Source organism: Lepidothrix coronata, unplaced genomic scaffold (genome assembly GCF_001604755.1).
Source record: "Lepidothrix coronata isolate B3197 unplaced genomic scaffold, Lepidothrix_coronata-1.0 Scaffold218, whole genome shotgun sequence".
In the NCBI taxonomy this organism is placed as follows: domain Eukaryota; kingdom Metazoa; phylum Chordata; class Aves; order Passeriformes; family Pipridae; genus Lepidothrix; species Lepidothrix coronata.
The window spans coordinates 235,534-256,059 of record NW_016690398.1 but is presented as its reverse complement, the minus strand read 5'-3'; the positions used below and the strand labels follow the sequence as shown (position 1 = coordinate 256,059).

At 41.1% G+C, this 20,526-nt stretch overlaps 1 protein-coding gene across 1 annotated transcript in view; it reads left to right on the top strand.

Moving 5' to 3' along the window:
- The window catches only part of LOC108506521 (multiple epidermal growth factor-like domains protein 6), a 193,293-nt gene that overhangs the window by 101,435 nt on the left and 71,332 nt on the right, over positions 1 to 20,526 (top strand). Inside the window, exon 5 of the mRNA XM_017833614.1 lies at positions 2,293 to 2,415. Within this exon, the coding sequence (XP_017689103.1) occupies positions 2,293 to 2,415 (123 nt within the window). The remainder of the gene's footprint in view (positions 1 to 2,292; positions 2,416 to 20,526) is intronic.

The window sequence follows — 20,526 nt, the reverse complement described above, 5'->3', positions numbered from 1 at the left end:
ATAGCCTAGTGAAATCAAGAGGATAATGATTAGCTCCTCAGCTAGAAAGGTTTCCTTCCAATATTTTGGTTCAAAATAAATGTTAATAAATTGGGCTGTATATCACAGACCATCTCATTTAGTCAATGTTTTATGCTGGGAGATCATGTAGGTTTGTGGGTGCTATACATATTGTGGAAGAATGAAGCGGCTCTTCCCTTTATTTTGTTTAAAGAAAATAAAAAGAGCAAGGGACTTTATTAGTTTTCAATACTGTGGGTATAAATAGAAGTCGAAGCTGTGGAGCAGGGTTATTATGTGGCTCATTACTGTTTATTACCATGAGGCACATCAAGGTGTCTGCGAGTGGAGGGGGTGTGGGGGGGGTAAATCACTTGGAACACGCCTGTTTGTCGCTCTCCTGTGCGGGGCTGGGAGCGTCGTTCCTCCTTCCAGTGCTTTGAGGAATATGTCCAAAATCTGTCGCTTGTCATATGTTCTCTCCGTCTCTTGTCGAGGAGAAGTGAACAGACGCACGTCTTATTTTGGTACCATTTGGTTTTGCATTTTGGAGTTGAGCAGAGGGGGGGGGAGAGTGTTTTTCCTCGGAAAAGTTTCCGTCTAAATTACGTCCCCATGAAATTGAGAAGAGCCTTGTTGACTTCACGCGAGTTAGCGCTCGGTTTGTTGTGTAGCTCTGAGATAACTGAATTATAAGTGAGGTTTACTTTATTTTTTTATGTAGCCTGTCAGTGTTTTTTAGTATCACTGAGAACAAAGAAGTTTTCGTTGTATTGGTCATTACACCGAGTCTGGAGCTGTTGAGAAAAGAGGTGGTTCTAGTGAGTTCATACCTCTTCAGCTGCACTTTAACAAATATTTGTGTTTCATGACACACTTTTCTTTTAGCTTTTTAATAGTCTGAAACCTCCTCAAAAATTTCTTTTAACCTGTGGCTTTTAGCCGGGATCAGAAATGAGCCAGTAAAGTGAAGCTCGAGCTCATCAAAGAGCTAACAAACCTTGGTAAATCTTAGTCTTTAGCATCGAAGGTTTGCAGTTGAAAGGCTTTCACCTCTCCTGCATGAATGTGAAATTCTTTTTTTTGATTTGTCTTCGCAAACTAATTAAACGGGGTTTTTTTAAAGCCTCATTTCCCCATTGGGAACGTGGAGTGCTGCTAATATGAAGTAACTGCCTGTGGTTTTTACAGTCATGCTGATGCTTATCTTCTGTTGCTTAATCTTCCTCCTCCTGATTTTCATTCTCTCTAGCCTGAATGCAATATGTGATCCCAACCAGTGCCAAAGGCCTTGTGGATGAGAGATCTGGCACCTGCAACCTCATCCTGGGCCTGATGATTTCTTTGGAATTCCATATATAGGGTACATAAATACAGGGCTAAAAAGCATATGTCTTTGCTATTGATTTTTCTCTGCCACAGGCTGCCTATTTACTTATTTCTTTTTTCCATGCTGTTCTTTAATGTTCTTCATTTATAATGGGTAAGGTTCTATTTTGCATGCAGGCAAACAGTAACTTATCAGGTGAATAAGGTGTGTAGATACCAGTGCCTGACAGAAAGCAGGACCTTAATTGATTTAAAATACTACCCTATTTCAGAGGGTTCTCATCTCTGCTACAGCTGCTGGAAGCAACATAATACACAAGTGAGGCTGCTGGAAGTGACTGTATGAAGGTTGTTCCTGATGTTGCTGCACAGAGGTGGAATTTGGTGAATTGGGTAGAACCTGCAGCCAGAGCCGGGTGGACTCTGCACTCACAGGCTGTGCAGAAGAGGAGGAGGAAAATCCCACCCTTGCAACTCTTAGAATCATAAAATTGTTTAGGTTAGAAAGACCATTAAGACCATCAAGTCCAGCCATTCCCCCAGCACTGCTAAGCCCATCACTAAAGTGTGTCCCCAAGTGCCACATCTACTAATGGTTGGGGTCAATGATCTTACAGGTGTTTTCCAACTGTAATGATTCTGTGATACTTGCCTCTTAAATCCCTCCAGGGATGGTGACTCCATCACTTCGCTGGGCAGTCTGAGAGCTTGACAACCCTTTCCATGAAGAAATGTTTCCTAATATCCAATCCAGACTTCCCCTGGCACAACTTGGTTGGTCTGGGGGGCCCAGCAACACATCTGGGTGTTGCTGCTCCTGGGGTTGCTTCGAGGTCCTTATCTGTACATCCCAGTAACTGTTTCATTTTGTCACATTGGAATTGTACACAACTGTCCTCAAATCCCCAGGAAAAATGGTCAATGCCCACAACTTACTGATTTCTGTGTCCTTTCTTCTGGCAGATGTCAACGAGTGCACCGCAGAGAATGGGGGCTGTCAGGACCAGTGCTGCAACACCGTCGGCAGCTACCACTGCAAGTGTCCAGCTGGCCAGAAACTGGAGGAAGATGGAAAATCATGTGGAGGTAATGTTTTGTGCTCTGTCTCACTGCTATTAAGGAATGAGAGGAGATGCTGGTAAGAAGAGAATGCTGGCTTTTATGTGGCGCCAGCCAAAGAGCGTGTACTCGGAGTTGTCGAGAGTGCGGATCTTCTCATGCCTGGATTATGAAGATGTAACTGTAAGAACACTTCAAAGGGTTGGGGGTTTGTTTTATTTTGTTGAAAAAACGTTATCACTTAACCTGGATTGGCTGTGCCATGTTCTGATTATGGGATTTCCATCATCAATTTAAAAACTTGAAGAAAGTGTATACATTTGATAATATTTCATCTGCCTCTAAAGCAAAATGGTCCTTATCAGAAAATACACATACATTTCACATTTCAATCACAATTCCACAGCTAGAGATTAACCGAATAAAAAAGGATTTAAAACCACATGCTATGTAAACCCATTTGTCTTTTTCCTAAGGGAATATAAGTCTAGTTAGTGCATTATAGGGTAAAATTTGTTCTTATGCAAAAGCTCGACGTTGTGCAGAAGGAAAACATCACATAGGCTTGTGTTAGAACACATAATGAATTATGGTCAGTCTTCTGACCGGTAAACAGAGCAAGTGTAAACAAGCCCAGCTGATGTGTTGACCTACAGTCACTACATTTTGTGCAACATCAGATACTGCAAAAGGCAGAGGAGGTCAGGTGAGGTGTAAGGTACCCAAAGTGTAATGGATTGCAGGCCAGAGCAGTTCCTTCCTCCTGAGCCCTCCCCTGACACAGGTAATGAGTGTGTGCTGCCATATGATCTCGAGAGCTCTGCTGTGTGCCCGGATTCCACCCTCTGCTGCATTTCATTGCTGCCGTAAATGCACTATTGGTGGTTTTTTTATTATCACAGGGTAGGTTTTCATGAATTGTATTATCATCTTTTCACAAGAAACTGTCTTCTCTGGCTTCTCCTGTTGCACAGTGTCTGACAAATTCACTTCTTCCAGGATTTCCTCTTACCATTGTCCAACTCCTTTTTAAGATTAAATACAGATACAGAGCACTGTATTTCTTGCTTGTCATGTGCTTTATCCTAACTTTATAATTGATTTGACTGCACTCCTTTTTTCACTAAAAGATGATAGAATTATTTTCTACGGCAACCTATCACTTGAGATCCACCTTGAGAGTGTAAACAAGCTGTAGATGATTATTTTATTTTGATTGAAGCATTTTGTTTTGATCCTCCATGCTTTCAGTTTGTCCTTTTGAGACCTCAGCCCAGGAGTACCATGTGTGAGTCACAGTTTCCTGCTACTTCACCTCAGACTGCTCCTACCTCTTTTGGGGACTGAATGGTAATATGCCCATGAACCAGTGTACAGATCTGTATTTTGATAACTACTTAACTGATTTCAAGTCTGCATAAAAGTTGTCCAAACCCCAAGTTTTTGAAAGCAGAGGTCCTACTCATTGTAATCCTAATTTTCTTGGCATGCAAGAGTCCTTTGTGTTTTAAAATAGTTAATTAAATTAATCTTCCTTCTGCATAATTCATTTATTCTTAAAATATACTTTAAATTCTAGCATTTTGACATGCTTTAAAAACTCAAACAGAGCTTAAGGTATTTGATTCTTGTACTGTATTTTATCTGACCGAGAATTGCAGGAGATATTAGCTGTTTTGAAGCCACTTTTTTAAATATTTAGACTAAAATGGAAACATAATGAACTGGAAAGGCTCAAGTCATAGAACAAAGTAAACGTAGTGGTGACACTAAATACACCTGACCTTTTGCAGAGGTGATAATATAAGGAACACATGCCTGTACTGACCTGCAGAAAGGCCAGCTTTGGCCAACTTCTGGCCATCAGATGTTACCATATGAGTAACTTAGTGGTTGATTACAGCATGAGGGGAAAGTGAGCTTCCAAACAAAACTGCCTGTGCTGCTGGAAGGTCTTTTAGGACATGCCACTGAATTGGTGTTTTATTGATGCCTCTGCATTGCTCAAAGGAGTCATTTTGCAGATGGGAGTAAAACAGTTTCTCATTCAGGTTAACCAGAGTTTTTGGAGGAATAAGGCTTATTGTTACATTCTTTCTGCCTTTATAGCATCACTGTGCTTTGTGTTACCCCTCAGTCTAAACTCCAGCGTTAAATAGGTGTTCACTATTGTTCTCCTCCCATTATTTGTCTCATGCTTGGTTTTATTTCACTGGTGACTGAAATGATCGATTGGTGTACAGGGTTTTTTATAAACCAAGGTACAAATAAGGTGCATTGTTAGAAAAGCAGCATGGAAGTAGCACAGATTTTATTCAGCAAGTCATTGTTAGTGGAAAGATTGATCATGTTTTTCAGAAACAAAATAGAGTATCCTTCTGACAAAAGGGAAAGATGTTGTCAGGAAATAACTGTTGGGTTTTTTAAAATATTTTTTAGCTGTTTGTAGCTGTTTAATGCTAAGGAAGGGAATCCAACAACATAAAAAAGTGTACTGCTGGTTTGATCAATCACTGCTGGAGGGGTTGTGAGCAATTTTTTTTGGAGACCCTAAAGTCTAATTTCACAGCTAGAATGAGCTGAGGATGCTCAACATCCCCACCTTCTAGTGTGTCAAAGGAGTGTGCAAGACACAAGGCTCCATGAATATGCACAAGACAACAGAATATAATAGCTGAGTTAATCTTAAAATAGTTATTACTCTCAGCTTTGACTAAACCTTCCCTTCCTCAGGTGGTTCTGTGGCTGCTTGGAGCCACGTGGGGAAGGGGATTGAGCAACACAGCCTGGGACACCCCACACTTTGGGGTCCATGCTGCTCCTGCTGAGGGATCTTTCCTAATTAACTGGGGGCTCTTATGGCAGGATGCATCATTCAGAGATGTGCGGTGTGTAAAGTCTTACTTCACTTCAGTGAGGGATACTTGCACCAAGAGGCAAGTTGTGGTGAGGTGAAGGCATGTGCATCTCTAGAGAAATGCCAGCCAGAGCTGTGACCTGATTAGCCTTTCAAAACTAATTATCTCCGTCTTGTACTGCAGCTTTCACTCTCCAGCCTTCATGCTCAGAACTTCAGTTTGCTTCTCTGACAGAGAAATATTTTCTGGCAGTTACTGGCACAGGCATTACAGATTGTGACAGAAAGCTCCTGCTTCCCTCCCGCTCTTCATGTGTCTGATGGAAATGAGTGATGAGAAGGGATTTGGATTTAAATCACTGCACAAATAATATGACAAATTAGGATTTGACATTTACTAGCGTATGACTGTTGGCCTGATGCTGTGCCCTGTGGATCTGTACTGGTGTGTGGTGTTTCAGGGACATTTCTCGTCAGGGTCTGTGAGTGGATTTGCTCAGAAAGCTGTAACATGGTCTGAGAAAGGCAGTGGAAATGTGTGTGTGTGCAATACCTCCTTGTTTGTTAAGCAGAGGCACCACTGACAACCCATGGCAGTGAGATATGCTGTGAAATGTATAGACATTTAATATTTTATTCTAATGCGAAGCAGTTCTACTCAAGCATTGCAAAAGGCAGAACTGGTATTTTCTGAACATAAATACCATTTTAAATGGTAATTTTAAAGCTCAGTTGTTGGCACAAGTCCAGATCTGTAAGGGATGCTGAGGTTACAGCTACAAAAGCGTGTTTTCACACATGAATAAGCTGCAGAAGTCAACTAGAAAAAAGGTCATGACCTTATGTTAACCTTCTTTGGCAAATTGTCATTTCTTATTTATGCTATTGCGCTCTCATCTGTCAAGGCAACTGAAGGAACTTAGAGGCAAGTGAAGTTCTGTGATTAACTGTTGATGAAAAGAAGCTTCTATTTTACTGATTAGAGTGATATTGCAATCGCAGTAACCCCGTCCCTGGGGGTTTCGGTCAAACCTCAGAGCCCTGGCAGGTTTCCTGACCTTTGCCAGAGGGACTTTGGGAGCAGCTGCTTCCACGACCAGTGTGTGACTTTGCAGGGCCACTGCTGGTTACCCCAGTAATGGGAGAGTCACCAGTGTCACTGCTGGAGCCTGATCCCAGGATGGATGGGAACTCTCCAAACACTGTTGCCTCAGAAGAGTTAATAGCTGGGCTAAAAGGAATACTGAGGGACTTACCTGAGAGGCAGGAAGTGTTTATTAAAGTGACCTCAGCGTATAATAAGTCGGTAAGGTTTGAGATATAACTTATTCTTGTCAAATTCTGGTTTTGTCAAAGAGAACAAACATTAATTCTGCATTTGGACTGTTTTCCCTGCCCAACAAATCAATGTGCAGGCTTCTGCCATGTCCTGTGCTAAAACCTGAAGGACATAATACCATGCAGCTCTAGGGAATTACCAAGGCATTTTTAATTCATTTATTTATTTTTTCTTAGAACAAGGGAGTTTAGTCCACTGGAGGGATTCAGGATGCTTTTGCATCGTTTTATCTCCGAAAGTTGCATTTGACTCAACACATAGTGTCAGCATGCTGTGACACAGAGGTAGTTATTTCCAGGATCACTTCAACAGAAGGAGAACCAGGAAAATACATTTTATAAAAAGAAAAATATACCAGTTCTTGTTACAGCTGCAACAAATACCAAACTGCACAAACTCAGCTCTTAGGGCAGTCAGGTGAAGGTACTTCTACATTAGGTGTAGCCACCCCGACTTCTTTGTCTTTCATTATTTCAAGACCCTGTCTTGAGAAAAGGAAATAAATCCAGTTGCAGGAATTTTATCACAATTATCTAATTATTTGTAGCTGAATTACTCTGCCCCCCCCAATGTCCACCTCAGAGAGTTAGGGCAACAGACAACTCCATCCCATGACCTTAACTGACCCCGCGTGAACAATCTTGATAACTAAGGTGTTTCAGCGTATTGGAATTTTACAGCAATTCTAAAAGGAAAAGAAAAAGAATAGGCAAAAGAAAAAGACTTTTGAGGGAAAAGAAGGTAAAACCTGATTTCTCATTTTTCCAATGCTGTGGTTAGTTGCTCTCAGGTATCCTGGGACTCCAGCTTTTGGGGCTGTCAGAAAATTCCAAGTATTTAAGTTTCAAAGTATAAAAAAACTCTGTGGAGCACTGCCAGGGGGTTCAGAATAAACATTTTCTTCTCCATTAGTTTGCACATCCAGAATACTGGTAAGTGTCTGATATTTGAAATTAATTCAACAAGAAGCAATATCTGTTTTTTACATTTAAATATTGTTTATTTATGGTTGCTCCTACCTGTCAAATAAGTATTTTTAGTCACAAGCAAGAAGCATAATTACTGCTTTTGATTTCAGATCCCAGTTGACAATAAAAAAAGAAAGGTTCCCCTACTTCTCTTATAAAGGGAACTAAATTACTAAGACTAAGGATTAATTGTGCATTATAAACACCATTATGCACTCAGACTTCTGTGGTTTTCTGGAGACTGTTGGATTTAGGCAGGAGAACTGAGGGGTGTTTGTGCTCGGCTGTGAAAACACTCCTGGCAGAAACTACTGGAGACATTCACAGCTACGTTTGCAAACTATTTGGAATATGAGTTTATTTCTACTCCTGAGTAAAATTCTTTCAGAATTGTCTTTTTTAAGTGTTTGTTTCTGGCTTTTGAGAAGAAATGAAGGCTGGAGGTGGTTCCTCCGACCTCCCTTACAGTCTCCTATGCCGCATTGGAGCCAGCTGGGATCTGGTTGGGATCAATAGCTGTGTGAAGCTGTTACATTCTCCTAGGCAAATAGTGTCATCTATCTGCATTTGTCTGTTCCTGGCAGTTCTACACCAAAGAATGTGCTCAAAACAGGTAGTAAAAATGACAACAGATTCATGGTAAAGGTAACACTGGCTGTAGGTTATTGGAGTTTTTAAATGGATTACCTAAGTCCTGGTTCATGGCAAGCCCGAGCCGGCAGGAACCTGAGCTGGATTCCAGGGGCTCATTCCAGGCTGGCAGTGGCTGTCAGCACAGCAAATGCCTTGGTTTGGTCTGGTCAGCCCCCTTGCTTTTTGTGAGGCCTCCCCAGCCTAATCCACTCAGTGACACACTGGGGACACATAAACCTTTCAATCTTAGAGTATGTCATATACTAAACTCAGCAAATCCCAGTATTTTGTGTCTGAGCTGTTTCTCTTCATTCAGGAGAGGGACACATCACTTAGGCCAGAACAGACACTTCCAACCTGGTTTAGAGCATTTATGTCAGTCTTGGCCAAGAAGAGCATCTGATGCTCTGATAATTGATTTATTGTTGAATTTTAATTGCCCTTGTTCAGTTTTTTTCCTGATTCCTGTTCGACTGTTGCTAAAGTCTCCCCACTCCTCTCTCACACACCGAACAAAGGCGGCTGTGAGCTGAACCACCCAATTTCTCACATCTGCTATCCCTCGGGGTAGACAAGCTAACAGTTATGACAGCTCCCTCCAAAGTGAGTATTGCCATTGAAGGCTCAGCTCGTTTATCCTGGATACATGTTTTTATCGACTGGAGCTGAGAACAGGCACAGTCAGTTTTCAGTCACTTTTTAAGTAGAAATTTTATGCACACCAGTTGGGTGTCAAGAGCATTATCCTAATCCAAGGCTCCAAAGCAACAACTGAAGGAGCCCTACCTGTATTTACAGCCTTGACTCTTGGGGCAGGCTGGGACCACTTATATTTCAATGGTTATTTCAAGATAATTCTGGTAAATATCTTTTTTTTCATGGAGGAAAAAAACATCTCTTTTTTCCATGGAGCTTGTTTTTTTGGTGCCTGGATTTTTCTCTTTGAATGCTTAATTCAACTGCACCGTTTTAATAACAGCCTTTTGCATAAACAAACCATGGAACTGGCAGTTTAATGTTCAGGTTATGTCAGGATTACATGGGGTTGGGTGTAGTGCAGCTTGTCACCGTGTCACACTTTTCCTGCTGCACATCTTCTGCTGTGTTCCAAGGCGGCGTGCCTTTTAAAAAGCACAGTATTATTCATACCCCACAGAAAACTGGCACCTCTTCCTGCATTCCACTTATCAGATGAATTATCGATCACTGATCTGACACGGACTGAAAGGGAAAACTTTGTTTCTAGATGTCACAGGTAACAACAAATGCAGAGTCCCATCTCTAGAGCATCTGCTGGCCCCGTCCATATGGCGCTCGAAGCTCCCCGTGCGTCACAGCTGATTATAGACTTGGCACATGGGCTGCTTCCCAAGGCTCCCAGCTCCCTTGTCGTCCTCTGGGAGCTGAAAAGCCTCACATGGGCTCTACCAGCTGGAAGGAAGCACAAAGTGGGAAGAGTAACTTGCCATTGTCTTTGGAAAGGAGCGGCTGTGGGAAGTGCAGGGACAGGGACAGTGACAGTCGCCCCTGCCGTGGTTTCTCTGCGTGTGACTCCAGGTCTTGCAGTTGTGAGTTTGTGCAGAAAGTTGGGCAGGAGCTAAAAAAAAAAAAATGGTCCGAAAAGTTTTCTTTGTCCAAACAACTCCATGAATAAGGCTGTATTGATCAGCTTTTGACAATGAAAAACAATTAAGGTTCAGAAATATTGTAGTATTTGCTACATTACTCAAGGATTTAATGCTTTTAATTAATGCAGGAGCTTTGAATAGTTACATGAAAAGCATTATATAACTATTTGAAAAGACTATTATTGTCCAGACAAAATAAAATATTTAGAAATAATACGACAAAAATGATAGACTGCAGTGCAAATATGTTTTGAGATATTTCTAGGGCTCTGATTAGTTTATATTAGCTAGTTTCTAGCATTTATGACTACCTCTGAAAGGCAGGTTATGGAGAATGTTAACATTCCACTGGGCTGATTGATGATAATTAGTTTATTTTAAAGGAAAGGAAAGAAGCACAGTATTGTTGGAGCTGACTAATGTGAATTAAAAGCCAGGTAATCTTTTCTGCAATTACAGAGATACAATGATTGCCGTTGTCAGAGAAGAAAATCCACTCGTACTTTTAAGAATCATTATGTAGGAAGAGTTTTGCAAGCCTGAAATTGAAGCTCTGGTCATGGTCTCCAAAATTACGGTTAGTAGTAATTTTATGCAGAAGCAAGACTTTTGAATACTTAAATTACAGCTTGTTTGTAGCAAGGTATTTACCAGCAAATATAAGCATCTTATAAACAGCACATGAGTCATCTTGGTGTTCATTTTGAGCACATCAAAAATGTAAATTGCAGCCAAATTATTCTTGTGTGGAGAGGCGAGGCTTAGAAACCCTGAATTCGTACTTTAAATGGAAAAATGTACGAGAGGAAAAATGTTCACATTCGCCTTGCAGTGGAGAGTATTGTGTAGGGTAACTACAGCTTTTTCTATAGCTTTGCCTACAGGCTCCACAAACAGGGACTAAGACATGAAGGAGCACAGCTCCTGAGTGGTGTTTATGTTGCTCTTTAGAAGCATTTAATCCTGATCTTCACCAGGACAGCTAATAGAACTTGGTTTTGGGGTTTCTTTTTAATTGAAATGCCTGTGGATTTTACGAGCCATCTGATATATCTTTAAAAAGCTTTAAAACAATTTGTGATAAAATCTAAAGCAAACAGAAATCTGTCAGCTTCTCTGTTCAAAGCCTTGGCCCAAAGGAAGCGATCCAGACATGGCTGTCAGCGAGATAGCAACTGCTGGGAGAGCTCCACTGCGTTATTAAAAGATCAGTAGTTTGATCAGCATCATATTGGATTACTCAAACTTCAATTACAGGAGTACCTGAGGGCTTTAGCTGGGATATATTAGAAGACCAACTTGAAGTAAACCTGCTGTTGTTGCATACCAGGTCTGTGAAAGACCCACCTGAGAACCTTTTAACAGCTCCTATCCCAAAAGAGACTCAATGTCAGCCAAGGAGTTCAAAAACAAGTAATAAAAATGGAGCAATCAAGTGATTAATTTGATGTGATTTTTTAATCTCAGGAAGAGGAAAAAAAGCAGGTAAAATAAATTCTTCTGTGGCAGGTGTCATTGTTCCTACAAAGACAGGCTGAGAGAGTTGGGGTGGTTTGGCTCAGAGAAGAGAAGACTCTGGGGAGATCTTATTCCCTTTTCAGGGGATGGAAGAGCTGGAGAGCGAATTTGGACAAGGGCAAGGAGTGATAAGACAAAGGGGAATGGCTTCCCACTGCCAGAGGGCAGGTTTAGATTAGGTATGGGGAAGAAATACTTCACTGTGAGGGTGGTGAGGCCCTGGCACAGATTGCCCAGACAAGCTGTGGATGCCCCATCCCTGGAAGTGTTCAAGGAAGTGTTCAAGGATGAGTCTTGGAGCAACCTGGGATAGTGGAAGGTGTCCCTGCCCATGGCAGGGGAATTAAAACTGGTCAATATTCAAGCTCTCTTCCAATCCAAACCATTCTGTCATTCTGTGATTAGGATCCAGCTCTGGAAGCTGGCATGGACATGTTTTGGATGTGTTAATGCCACTTCTCTCTTCTTGTGGCTGAATCTGTGCAGAGTCTCATGTGATGTGTGTCATAAGGAAGCAGAGCAGGAAAATCTCTGTAAAATGCTGGCATTTGCTCACTGGCAATTTGTGTTACAGATTGTCCTGGAGCTGGGATGGCTCCAGTGGGGGATGAACGCTTGTGGTGGTATCTGAAGAGGCACCCCATGAACAAATGGCTGTAGAGCAATGCCAGGAGCCAGCTCTCACAGAGATGGAGGAGATTGTGCTGTGGGCTCTAGTTTAGAGGGGAAGAGATGGAGCTTGGTGGCTGAATGTTGTGCGTGCCCTCCCTGCTCTCCTAGTCCTGCACAGCCTTGTCACAAATGACATCCATGTTTCCAACAAGGTGGAAACATCAGATTACAAAGGTGTTTGCATGATTATAATTTCCTTGTGCATTTTTTACCTACTGTGTGTGGAAAACACACTTCTCCGCATTCTGTTGTAGTAAAGACGCTCACGGAGCTCAGCAAGTGTTCATTAATATTGCCGCTGGCAAAAAACAGGTGTTCTCATCAGATCAGGCATTCCTCTCTTTTTATTCCATAACTGCTCTTTCAAGCAGCCATGTCCTGCTGAGAAAAGATGCTGATGGCCCAACATATAAACCTCCTTAACGCGGCTCAGATCTGAGTCCACACAAGGAGTCTGGGCTGTATCACGCTGTCCCTTATTAAGTACACGTCCTCACAGGGATCCTTTCCTCCTTTGCCACCCTCCTGCCTCCCAGCATGGCCCAACTGGATTATGCTGAGGAGCTGTATTTAAAAATTGATGGCCCCATAACAAATTTTCCCTCTCTTCTTCTGGCCCACGTCACAAAATCTTGCAGGAGCATTGCAGTAGCTGCTGCTGCTGCTGCTGGGGATCTCAAAGCCTTTTTCCTAAGGAGAAACTGCATAATATTCTATTGTTTTCTTTCAGCACAGGCAAAACATTCCCTTCTGACTTCTCTGTTTACCACTGATACATTCACTTCTTTTCTACGGGAAACAGTGAAATTAATGAAGCTTTTTTTTCCAGTATATAAACATTTTATAAGAGCCTAAGTTACACATTTGTCCGAATTATTGTTCTTCAGCTTTTGCTCCCGTGTTATTTCATGTGGTCATTCACTTATCCTGGCACCAGTTCTCCGCCAAGACTTTGTGTCCATCTGTGTGGGTTTCATATTGATGGGAGCTGGAGTCTTCAAGGGTGTGCAGTTGCCAAAATATCTATTAGTGTAACCCCACTGTGGAGGCTGGTAACCCTACCACTCTTCCTTTTTGGCTTTTCTTTGCTGAGATGCTGTGTGCTGAACTGAGGTCCCAAAATGGATCATTCTTTTTTGCTTTAAAGACTAAGAGTGGAGAAAAATGTACAAATCTGCTTTGTGAAGAGGTGGAAAATATGTATTTCTTCACAGCTGTGTGAAAACATCACGGTATTCTCAGAGGTCTGTGAAATTATCATATTCCTTCCTTTAATTCTATACCCTGATTTTCTTGCAAATTAGCTGGTCTAAATAATTGCTCAAAACTTATATATATATATGTGTCTGTGTGTGTATATTTAATGAAGAATGCCTTGAAACTCTAATTAGAGCTGCTTGACTCCAAAGCAGTTTACATATCACAAGCTTACACAGCTATCAAACAGATGCTTCTCCTTTTTTTCATTCAGCTGACATTTTCATTTTCTCTGCATATTTTGAGGACTGAGCAGTGATGTGTTTTGACTCCTGAGGCTACAGATGATATCAAAATGAGGATTAGAAATGAAGCTTTACCTGTCAATTAAGTTGTTAAGCTTGTCCTCCACAGTGTCTACACTTTGAAATGGCCTGTTTATTGAATTTGAAATAGTTTTCATTCTTGACTTTGTTTAAATTGAATGGACAGTTCTAATTATAATCTTCAGGGTTTTCAACTGCAACATATGGTTTGCATATAGAGTTGTGGATGAGGAACTCTTGGATGTTTATTGAGCTAAACCACTGTTAAATATCTCAGGAGAGAGTGGCATGTCAGGCATTGAAAGTGAGAAGAAATGGGCAGCACAAATATTGGCCAATTTTCTCTTTTCAGTTCACTCTGTCCAGGAGGTCTCTTGGGGGACATCTGAGAAATGAACGGTGGTGGAGGGATCCAGGCATTGGTGAGGAACAAGTCACCACTTTCAGTGGTTGCCTTGTGCCCATTCTCACATGAAAGCAGTATTAAAAAACAAACAAACAAAAAATAAACAAAGAAAAAAATTCTTAGAGCATCTTTTCCCCTGATATATTCCTCCCCCATCCCAACAGTGAACTCAAATTACCAGGATCTTTGGCAAGTCAGTGTCATTCTTTCCAATCAGCCGTGTCCCCACTAACAGGGTTGTGTGACATCTCAGCAGTTTCATCTGTTTATTCTCCAATACAGCTAAGATCAAGAAATGGAATCCAGTTTTTTTAGACTTGATGGGGTGAATTGTCCCCTTCAGTGCCTGTAAAAGTCCCCTCCCCAAAAGCAGGTTGTAGGGGAGGTCACAGTGTGCTGGGAGCAGCTCTGGCCGTTTCTCCACAGCTGCTCCGTGGATCTGCCAAAAATGCCATGGCTTGGAGATGCCTCTATCCTCTTCCCTCCTTTAAAACAGACATCAGGAGATGTGTCTCCTTTCAGATCTGGACATAAGTGTTTATTACCTAAGGCAGACACGGTCTTATAGATGAAATGTTCAACATCTCACAGCACTGTAGTGTCTGTCCTTTGGTGTTCTCTGTATAAAGAGAAATAAACCAGAGGTAAGAGAAAGGAAAACCCAATTTAGGCACAGCTAGAAATCCTTGAAACTACCTGGGAAAACATCTGAAGCCTAGGGCAAAGTACCAATTACAGGGTAAAAGATTCTCCTCTAAGATGTGACCAAATCTCCAAGGGAGATCTGAAGGGAGGTGACAGACTGAAAGACAATGAATCCAGTACAAAAAGCTTTGGTTATTTAATTTGGTTATTTAGTGCCATTATTTACTTTCCCTGTTTTCAGGGGAAGGTAAATAATCAGGTAAGTTGGAAAGCCTGTTTCTGTGCATGGCTAATTGAACAGTCCTGCCAAAGGGGTGCTGGTTAAAGCTGCTTTGTCCTTAATCCTGGGTGAAGAAGTGTAGAAATGTAGAAATCTGACTGCACTAATAAGGGTGCTCCTTCACTGTGGAGGCTAAATGGGTAAGGAATCACTAACCAGGCCTTTTAACCAGCATCTTACCAGACCTGATGTGTCCCTTTTGGTAGTTTGCTGAAGCCATTCCATTAATTAATTCCATTTTAGCAGCCTTGCCTTGGACACCTGTGACTTACAGGAATGTGAGTGAGCTGCAGTGATCGGGGTAACCTGGCTGGCTTGGAACCAGAGCAGACAAGGGATGCTCATCTAATCCATCAGAGGGGCCAGGAAAGGGCAGAGCAAATAGCTGAGGAGCAAAAATAAAAGCCTGGGAGCACTAACAGTTCAAAATGACCCAGCTGGCTCTGCAGGAGCACATTTATCTATGCTGAAAGCTGTTTCATGGAGATGTTTTAACACCAGGTTCTAGCAGACCACTCAAAAGAGCTTGTAGCATATTTGTGGGGTTTTGTGAAGCATAAAAACGCCCTAGACTAGGGGGTTTGCAATTTAAAATCTCCCAGCCATCCAAAACTGCTCTTCTCAATCTTTGCTGCTCACTTTGGTTCAATGAAAAAGAAATATGTTTTATATTAATATAAACATTTTTTTTCCTTTTTGGTTTTAGACTTTATTTTTGCCCAGACTTTAAACTTGTATTTTACTTCCTCGAGTCAGTGCCAATGTCAAACTTCCTTCATGGTGGAAAAGATGGACAAATATTTTTCAAGTAACAGGAGTTTCAAACCTCATCCAATCAAAGTTTCAAACCCTGAAAACCACTTTAGTGTTAGTAAAGCAGGAGAGATCCTTTAAAAAACTTCTGATGCAAGAGCAAATTATGTCCTGCTTAGTAGTGAGTGCATTTGTGAAAGGGTTCACACTGGTTGTCAAATTACGGATGTTTTTAAGCTTGAGACTTGAGAGATTGTGATTTAAAGGAAGCTGTGAGTTGAATCTATTATTAATTTACTTACTTATAGCAATAACAAGGTCTTATTTTCAGTTTTACTTTTATAGAATAATTTCTGACTTTTTTGATTAACTTTAGAATGGCTGGGAACCAAGCCTGTTTCCCTTCCTTCCCTTAAGTGCATAAATTATTTAATTTAGAGACACACTAAATTAATGTGTAAAATACACCATGTAAATTAGTGGGGAAAGACCATATGATATTTTCACTTCATAACTTGTGTGAGGTTTAAACATCCTTTGGAATATATAGAAGAGAGTAGTCACAGTGTAGTTACAAATAACAGAAGGGAAAGCACTGTCATGCATCTTTGTTGATTTTAAATAGCATGTTAAATAGCAAACAATCAGAGTTTTCATGTCAGATGTACTAAAAGATCTTCAGCTGAAGAGATGGGGAGCTGGTCAGGGCAAGGGAGGGATAAGGCAGATTGTTGGAACTTACTTCCAAATGAATGTTCAAGTTGAACAGTTTATGCGCTTGTGATAATTTTAAATAGAGGCATTTAAGATTTCTCGTTGTGGTTCTTTACTTAAGATCCAATCTTCTCTCTTTCTCTATCACCATCATAACAGGCTGATCCCCACAATGTCATATGGGACCAATGACCTGCAGAACTCTCTGGGTAAAGAGGAGCCAAAACCTGATTTTACTGAATTTTGAGATAATCCTGCAAAGATTAGACCATGCTTCCTCTTTTTGGTCATGATTTTTTTTTTTAAATAAATAATTACTATAATTATTTTTAATTATAATCTTGACTTTAAAACCACCAGAATAAACTGTCCTGTAAGTAAGATAAAAGCAGGGTTTTGTGTTTCTCTGCTTTTGCTGGTCACATCCTTTCTGCAGCGAGCTGGGGGATTGTGGTGGCTGGGAAATGGGAATGTGTGTGTCATTCATTCCAATATTATGTAGTATTTCTCAGGATTTCTGCTAAAAGGGTGTAATTATACTTCTGTGAAAGTTATTTGGGCCAGATCTGCAGATGGTACTGTGGTGGTTTTGGTCTCTGGGTACAGGTGACTGTGCCAGCAAGGACACAGAAAGGGTTCCTACATCAGCTCCCAGCTGGACAGATATATTTACATCCATAGGAAGTCTCTGGTGTTTGTGAGGTGGGTAATGCTCAGAACTCCTTGGTTCCTGCCTCTCTGTGGTGTTCTTTGCTTGCTAAAGTAGAATTTTTGCCAAAAACCCAATAAATAAATAGATCCACACTTCCAGGATGGTGACTCCACCACTGCCCCAGGCAGCCTGTTCCAGTTCTTTACAAACCCTTTTTCCTCCTTATAGCTAATCTAATATTTTTCCTTATATCTCATCTAAATTATAAAGTCGGTACAATCCAGTTCTGGTTTCTTTCTCCGTCAGTGCCTGGGCACTGGGAAGAGGAAATTTTGTCTCTGTTTGTCTGTCAGAAAGTACTGGCTTTGAACAGCTCTCAATCTGTGCATGTTTTTATATCCAAGAGAGAAATCCTGTTCATTTGTCACCCTGAAGCGACGCCACTGGCTCGGTGAAGCTCCCTGAGAGTTAAACTTTGCTGTCACCCTGTGCCCACTTGGACTTCACGTGGTGCTCTTGGCAGTGCCCTCAGTGTGAATGCCACCTCTGGGATACCCTTGGCACACCGTCTCTCTTTCCATTCAGGATTCTCAAATGTGATCCTTCAGGTGTTTACGTGCACTTTTAAGGATGTACCTGGTTTGTAGTGTAGGCACTAGAGCCTTTGGCAACGTCAGCTCTCCTCCATTTGGGGCTGTGGGAGCTGTGGTTGCAGCTCTTGACCTGCAAGTGCTGCCGGGCTGTTCCAAGTGGAGAGCTTAAAAACTGGGAGCTGAAAAGTAGTCCTCCCACTCACAACTCTATCTTGCTCAGCATAGTCAGAAAAGAGGGGAAATATCATAAAAATTGAGAGGATAATGCAAAAACACAGTCCTGCTGCCATCAAAACAGCCTTTTTCCTTCTTTTGGGATTTAGTTCTGTATGTTGTTTACATTTCTTATAAAAGCAAAGCTATTAGTTAGGGAATTGATCTTGCAGCATCTTGCTTTTTTTTTTTCCTTTGTAAAAAACATGATTTCAGGTTTAGTATTTACCAGTGTTTAACATCACTGTTGGTGTATTTTTTAGGAATTGATTGATCATAGATGTTCCTAACATTTTAGTAATGATATGAAAAAAACCACTGATGTGATGACCCTGAATTCCAAACAAGCAGTCACACAGCTCTGCATTGGGCAGAGAAAACAGACTATTGCCAATGTGGGTCCTCAAATCAATTAGGGACAAAGCTCCTTGAAGATTAGCAGGTCCCTTAGTCAGGGGTGTGGAGGACTTAACAACCTGTAACTCCTTCAGCAGGACCCGCCCTTGGAAAGGGCACAGTGCTGACAGCAGGGTGGGCATTTGTACATTGCATCCTCTTTTCCCATGTTCAGAACTTGGGATGTACCTTGTGATGGGATGGAGGAAAGGTCAGTCCAAATGCACAGACCTCAGAAGCATGAAGAGACCTGAGAGATGCATGTCATGATGGCTAAAATACTTTACATCTTGGAAACACACAGACTATTGGGTTTTATTGAGTACCAGATTATTCCTCCCAGGTTGTTCCTGGTGAAAAGTGGGTAAACAGGAACACAGGGAGATACCTTCAGTAGGGAATCCCACTATAAGGCACCTCTGTTGAAATCTTCCAAGAATAAGAAGGAGAATATCCACAGTGCCACCTTTGCTTTGGTCACCCCAGCCCTTGGCAAGGCAGCCTGGGGACAGCACACAATTCTCATTTCCCCTCTTGTCTCTGTGGATTGCTTTCCCTCTGTTTTGTGGGAATTCAGTTGCTTTCATCATAGTCTGACTTGTGATAAGCAAACCATGAGTGGCTTGAAATTCAGGTTATTCAGATAAGCACCCTAAGTTGTAACTATGGAAAGTTGAGCACGTAGGTGTTTCAGCTTGATCTGCAGTGAAAACGAATCCAAATTTAGTCATAGATACAATCTTCCATAATCCAATAATATTCTAGAATTGTAATATAATGACTTTATATTTCTGGAATACTTAAAAATAGTTTTATACATTTATTATTCTAGAATACTTTCATCTTTCTATAGCTATTCCCATGTAGAAAAATAAATGGCTATTTGTGTGCCTACAGGAGCATAGGCTGTTATTTTCTTGCTGTGTGTGTCCTTTACTGCCATAGCAGTTCCAACGTAAAAGTTCAAATAGTTTGGAATTTTAAAACTTTCAAGTGCAGTTCAAGCACTTAGATCAGTGTCTGCTTTCCAGACTGCTCACCAGACAAAATAATTAAGGAATTTTTCTGCTGTAACTGTGGGCGAAGCTGTTTCCTGGCCTGGAGATGGAGGAGACACAGAAAGGCGACTGCGCCTCGCATCATTCTTGATTTTATCTGTGGGATGTGAAGGAATCTTTCAACGTGTAATCCCTAAAATATTGATCTTGCAGAGGAAGGCTGAGGCTGGAAGGGATCGTCTGTCATTAGGTTTGCTGCTCATGTGGTGTCGTGGAGTTGCATTGCGGGTTTGAGGGTCTCGCCTCTGGTTTCCCCCCACTTGCTTCAGGGAGTCTCAGGGTGGGGGTAGGTCCAGCTCAACTATACAAGTATTGTGGGATCTTTTATTTTGCGTTGAATTATATTGCCTTTTAGCAATATCATTGCTTTATGGCCCTCTGGGATGTGCCAGCATGAGGGAAATACCATTGAAGGAAGAGCTGCTGGGCTCAGAGCTCCCCTTAAACCAAGTCCCTTCTTTTAAATCTTCAGATCAAGACTAATGAATAGCACTAACTCCAAGCTCGTTTTTATTATCTGGACTATTTTTTCTCCTTTGCAAGTGCCAATATTCTAACTTAAAACTGCATTTGGTGTTTGAGAAAAAATCTGCAGCTGATTGTAGCCCATAAAATGAATATATTGAAGCTCCCAGTGTTTGAGTTTATTGAGGTATAAATACTAGAGTGTGGCATACTATATAGTTCAGCTGATTCCTTGTTCTATTTTTCTGAGTCTTTTTTCTAATTTTATTTCTCAGATACTCAATACAAATAGTTTCCTGGGTTTGATTTTTGCCCTGGCATTTTTCAGGCTGGTTCTCAACAATATGGAATTCAACAAGTTGAATAACATTTTCTGTTTATTGTTTACATTTTAAAAAGCAAAGTTTCTGTTTAAAAAAAAGGAGAAATTCCAGATGTCTCCAGGCAGTAGGAAATGTATGTAGTATACAGTCTAATAAAATGGCAAATATAGCAGAAGTATGAAAAAGTGGTTCATGTTAGCAAATGGTCTGAATTTAAACACCAGTCAACACCAGGACTTCATTTTAGGTGAGGGAAATTCACATGTGAAGTATTAAAATATAACTTTATAAATACATTTCCTCAGGACTGGGATGTTGTGCATTTCCAAATCATCTTTAAAACTTCCCTTTTCATTTAATTTTGATTAGATTTTCTAAAATGTAATAAACATAAAAGCATTAAAAATATGTTAACCATGAAAGCTAAATGCAAAGCAGATATATCCACAGCAAAGATATGAAAGCCAGACCCCCTGTTCCTCAAGTGCAATATGGGAGGGAA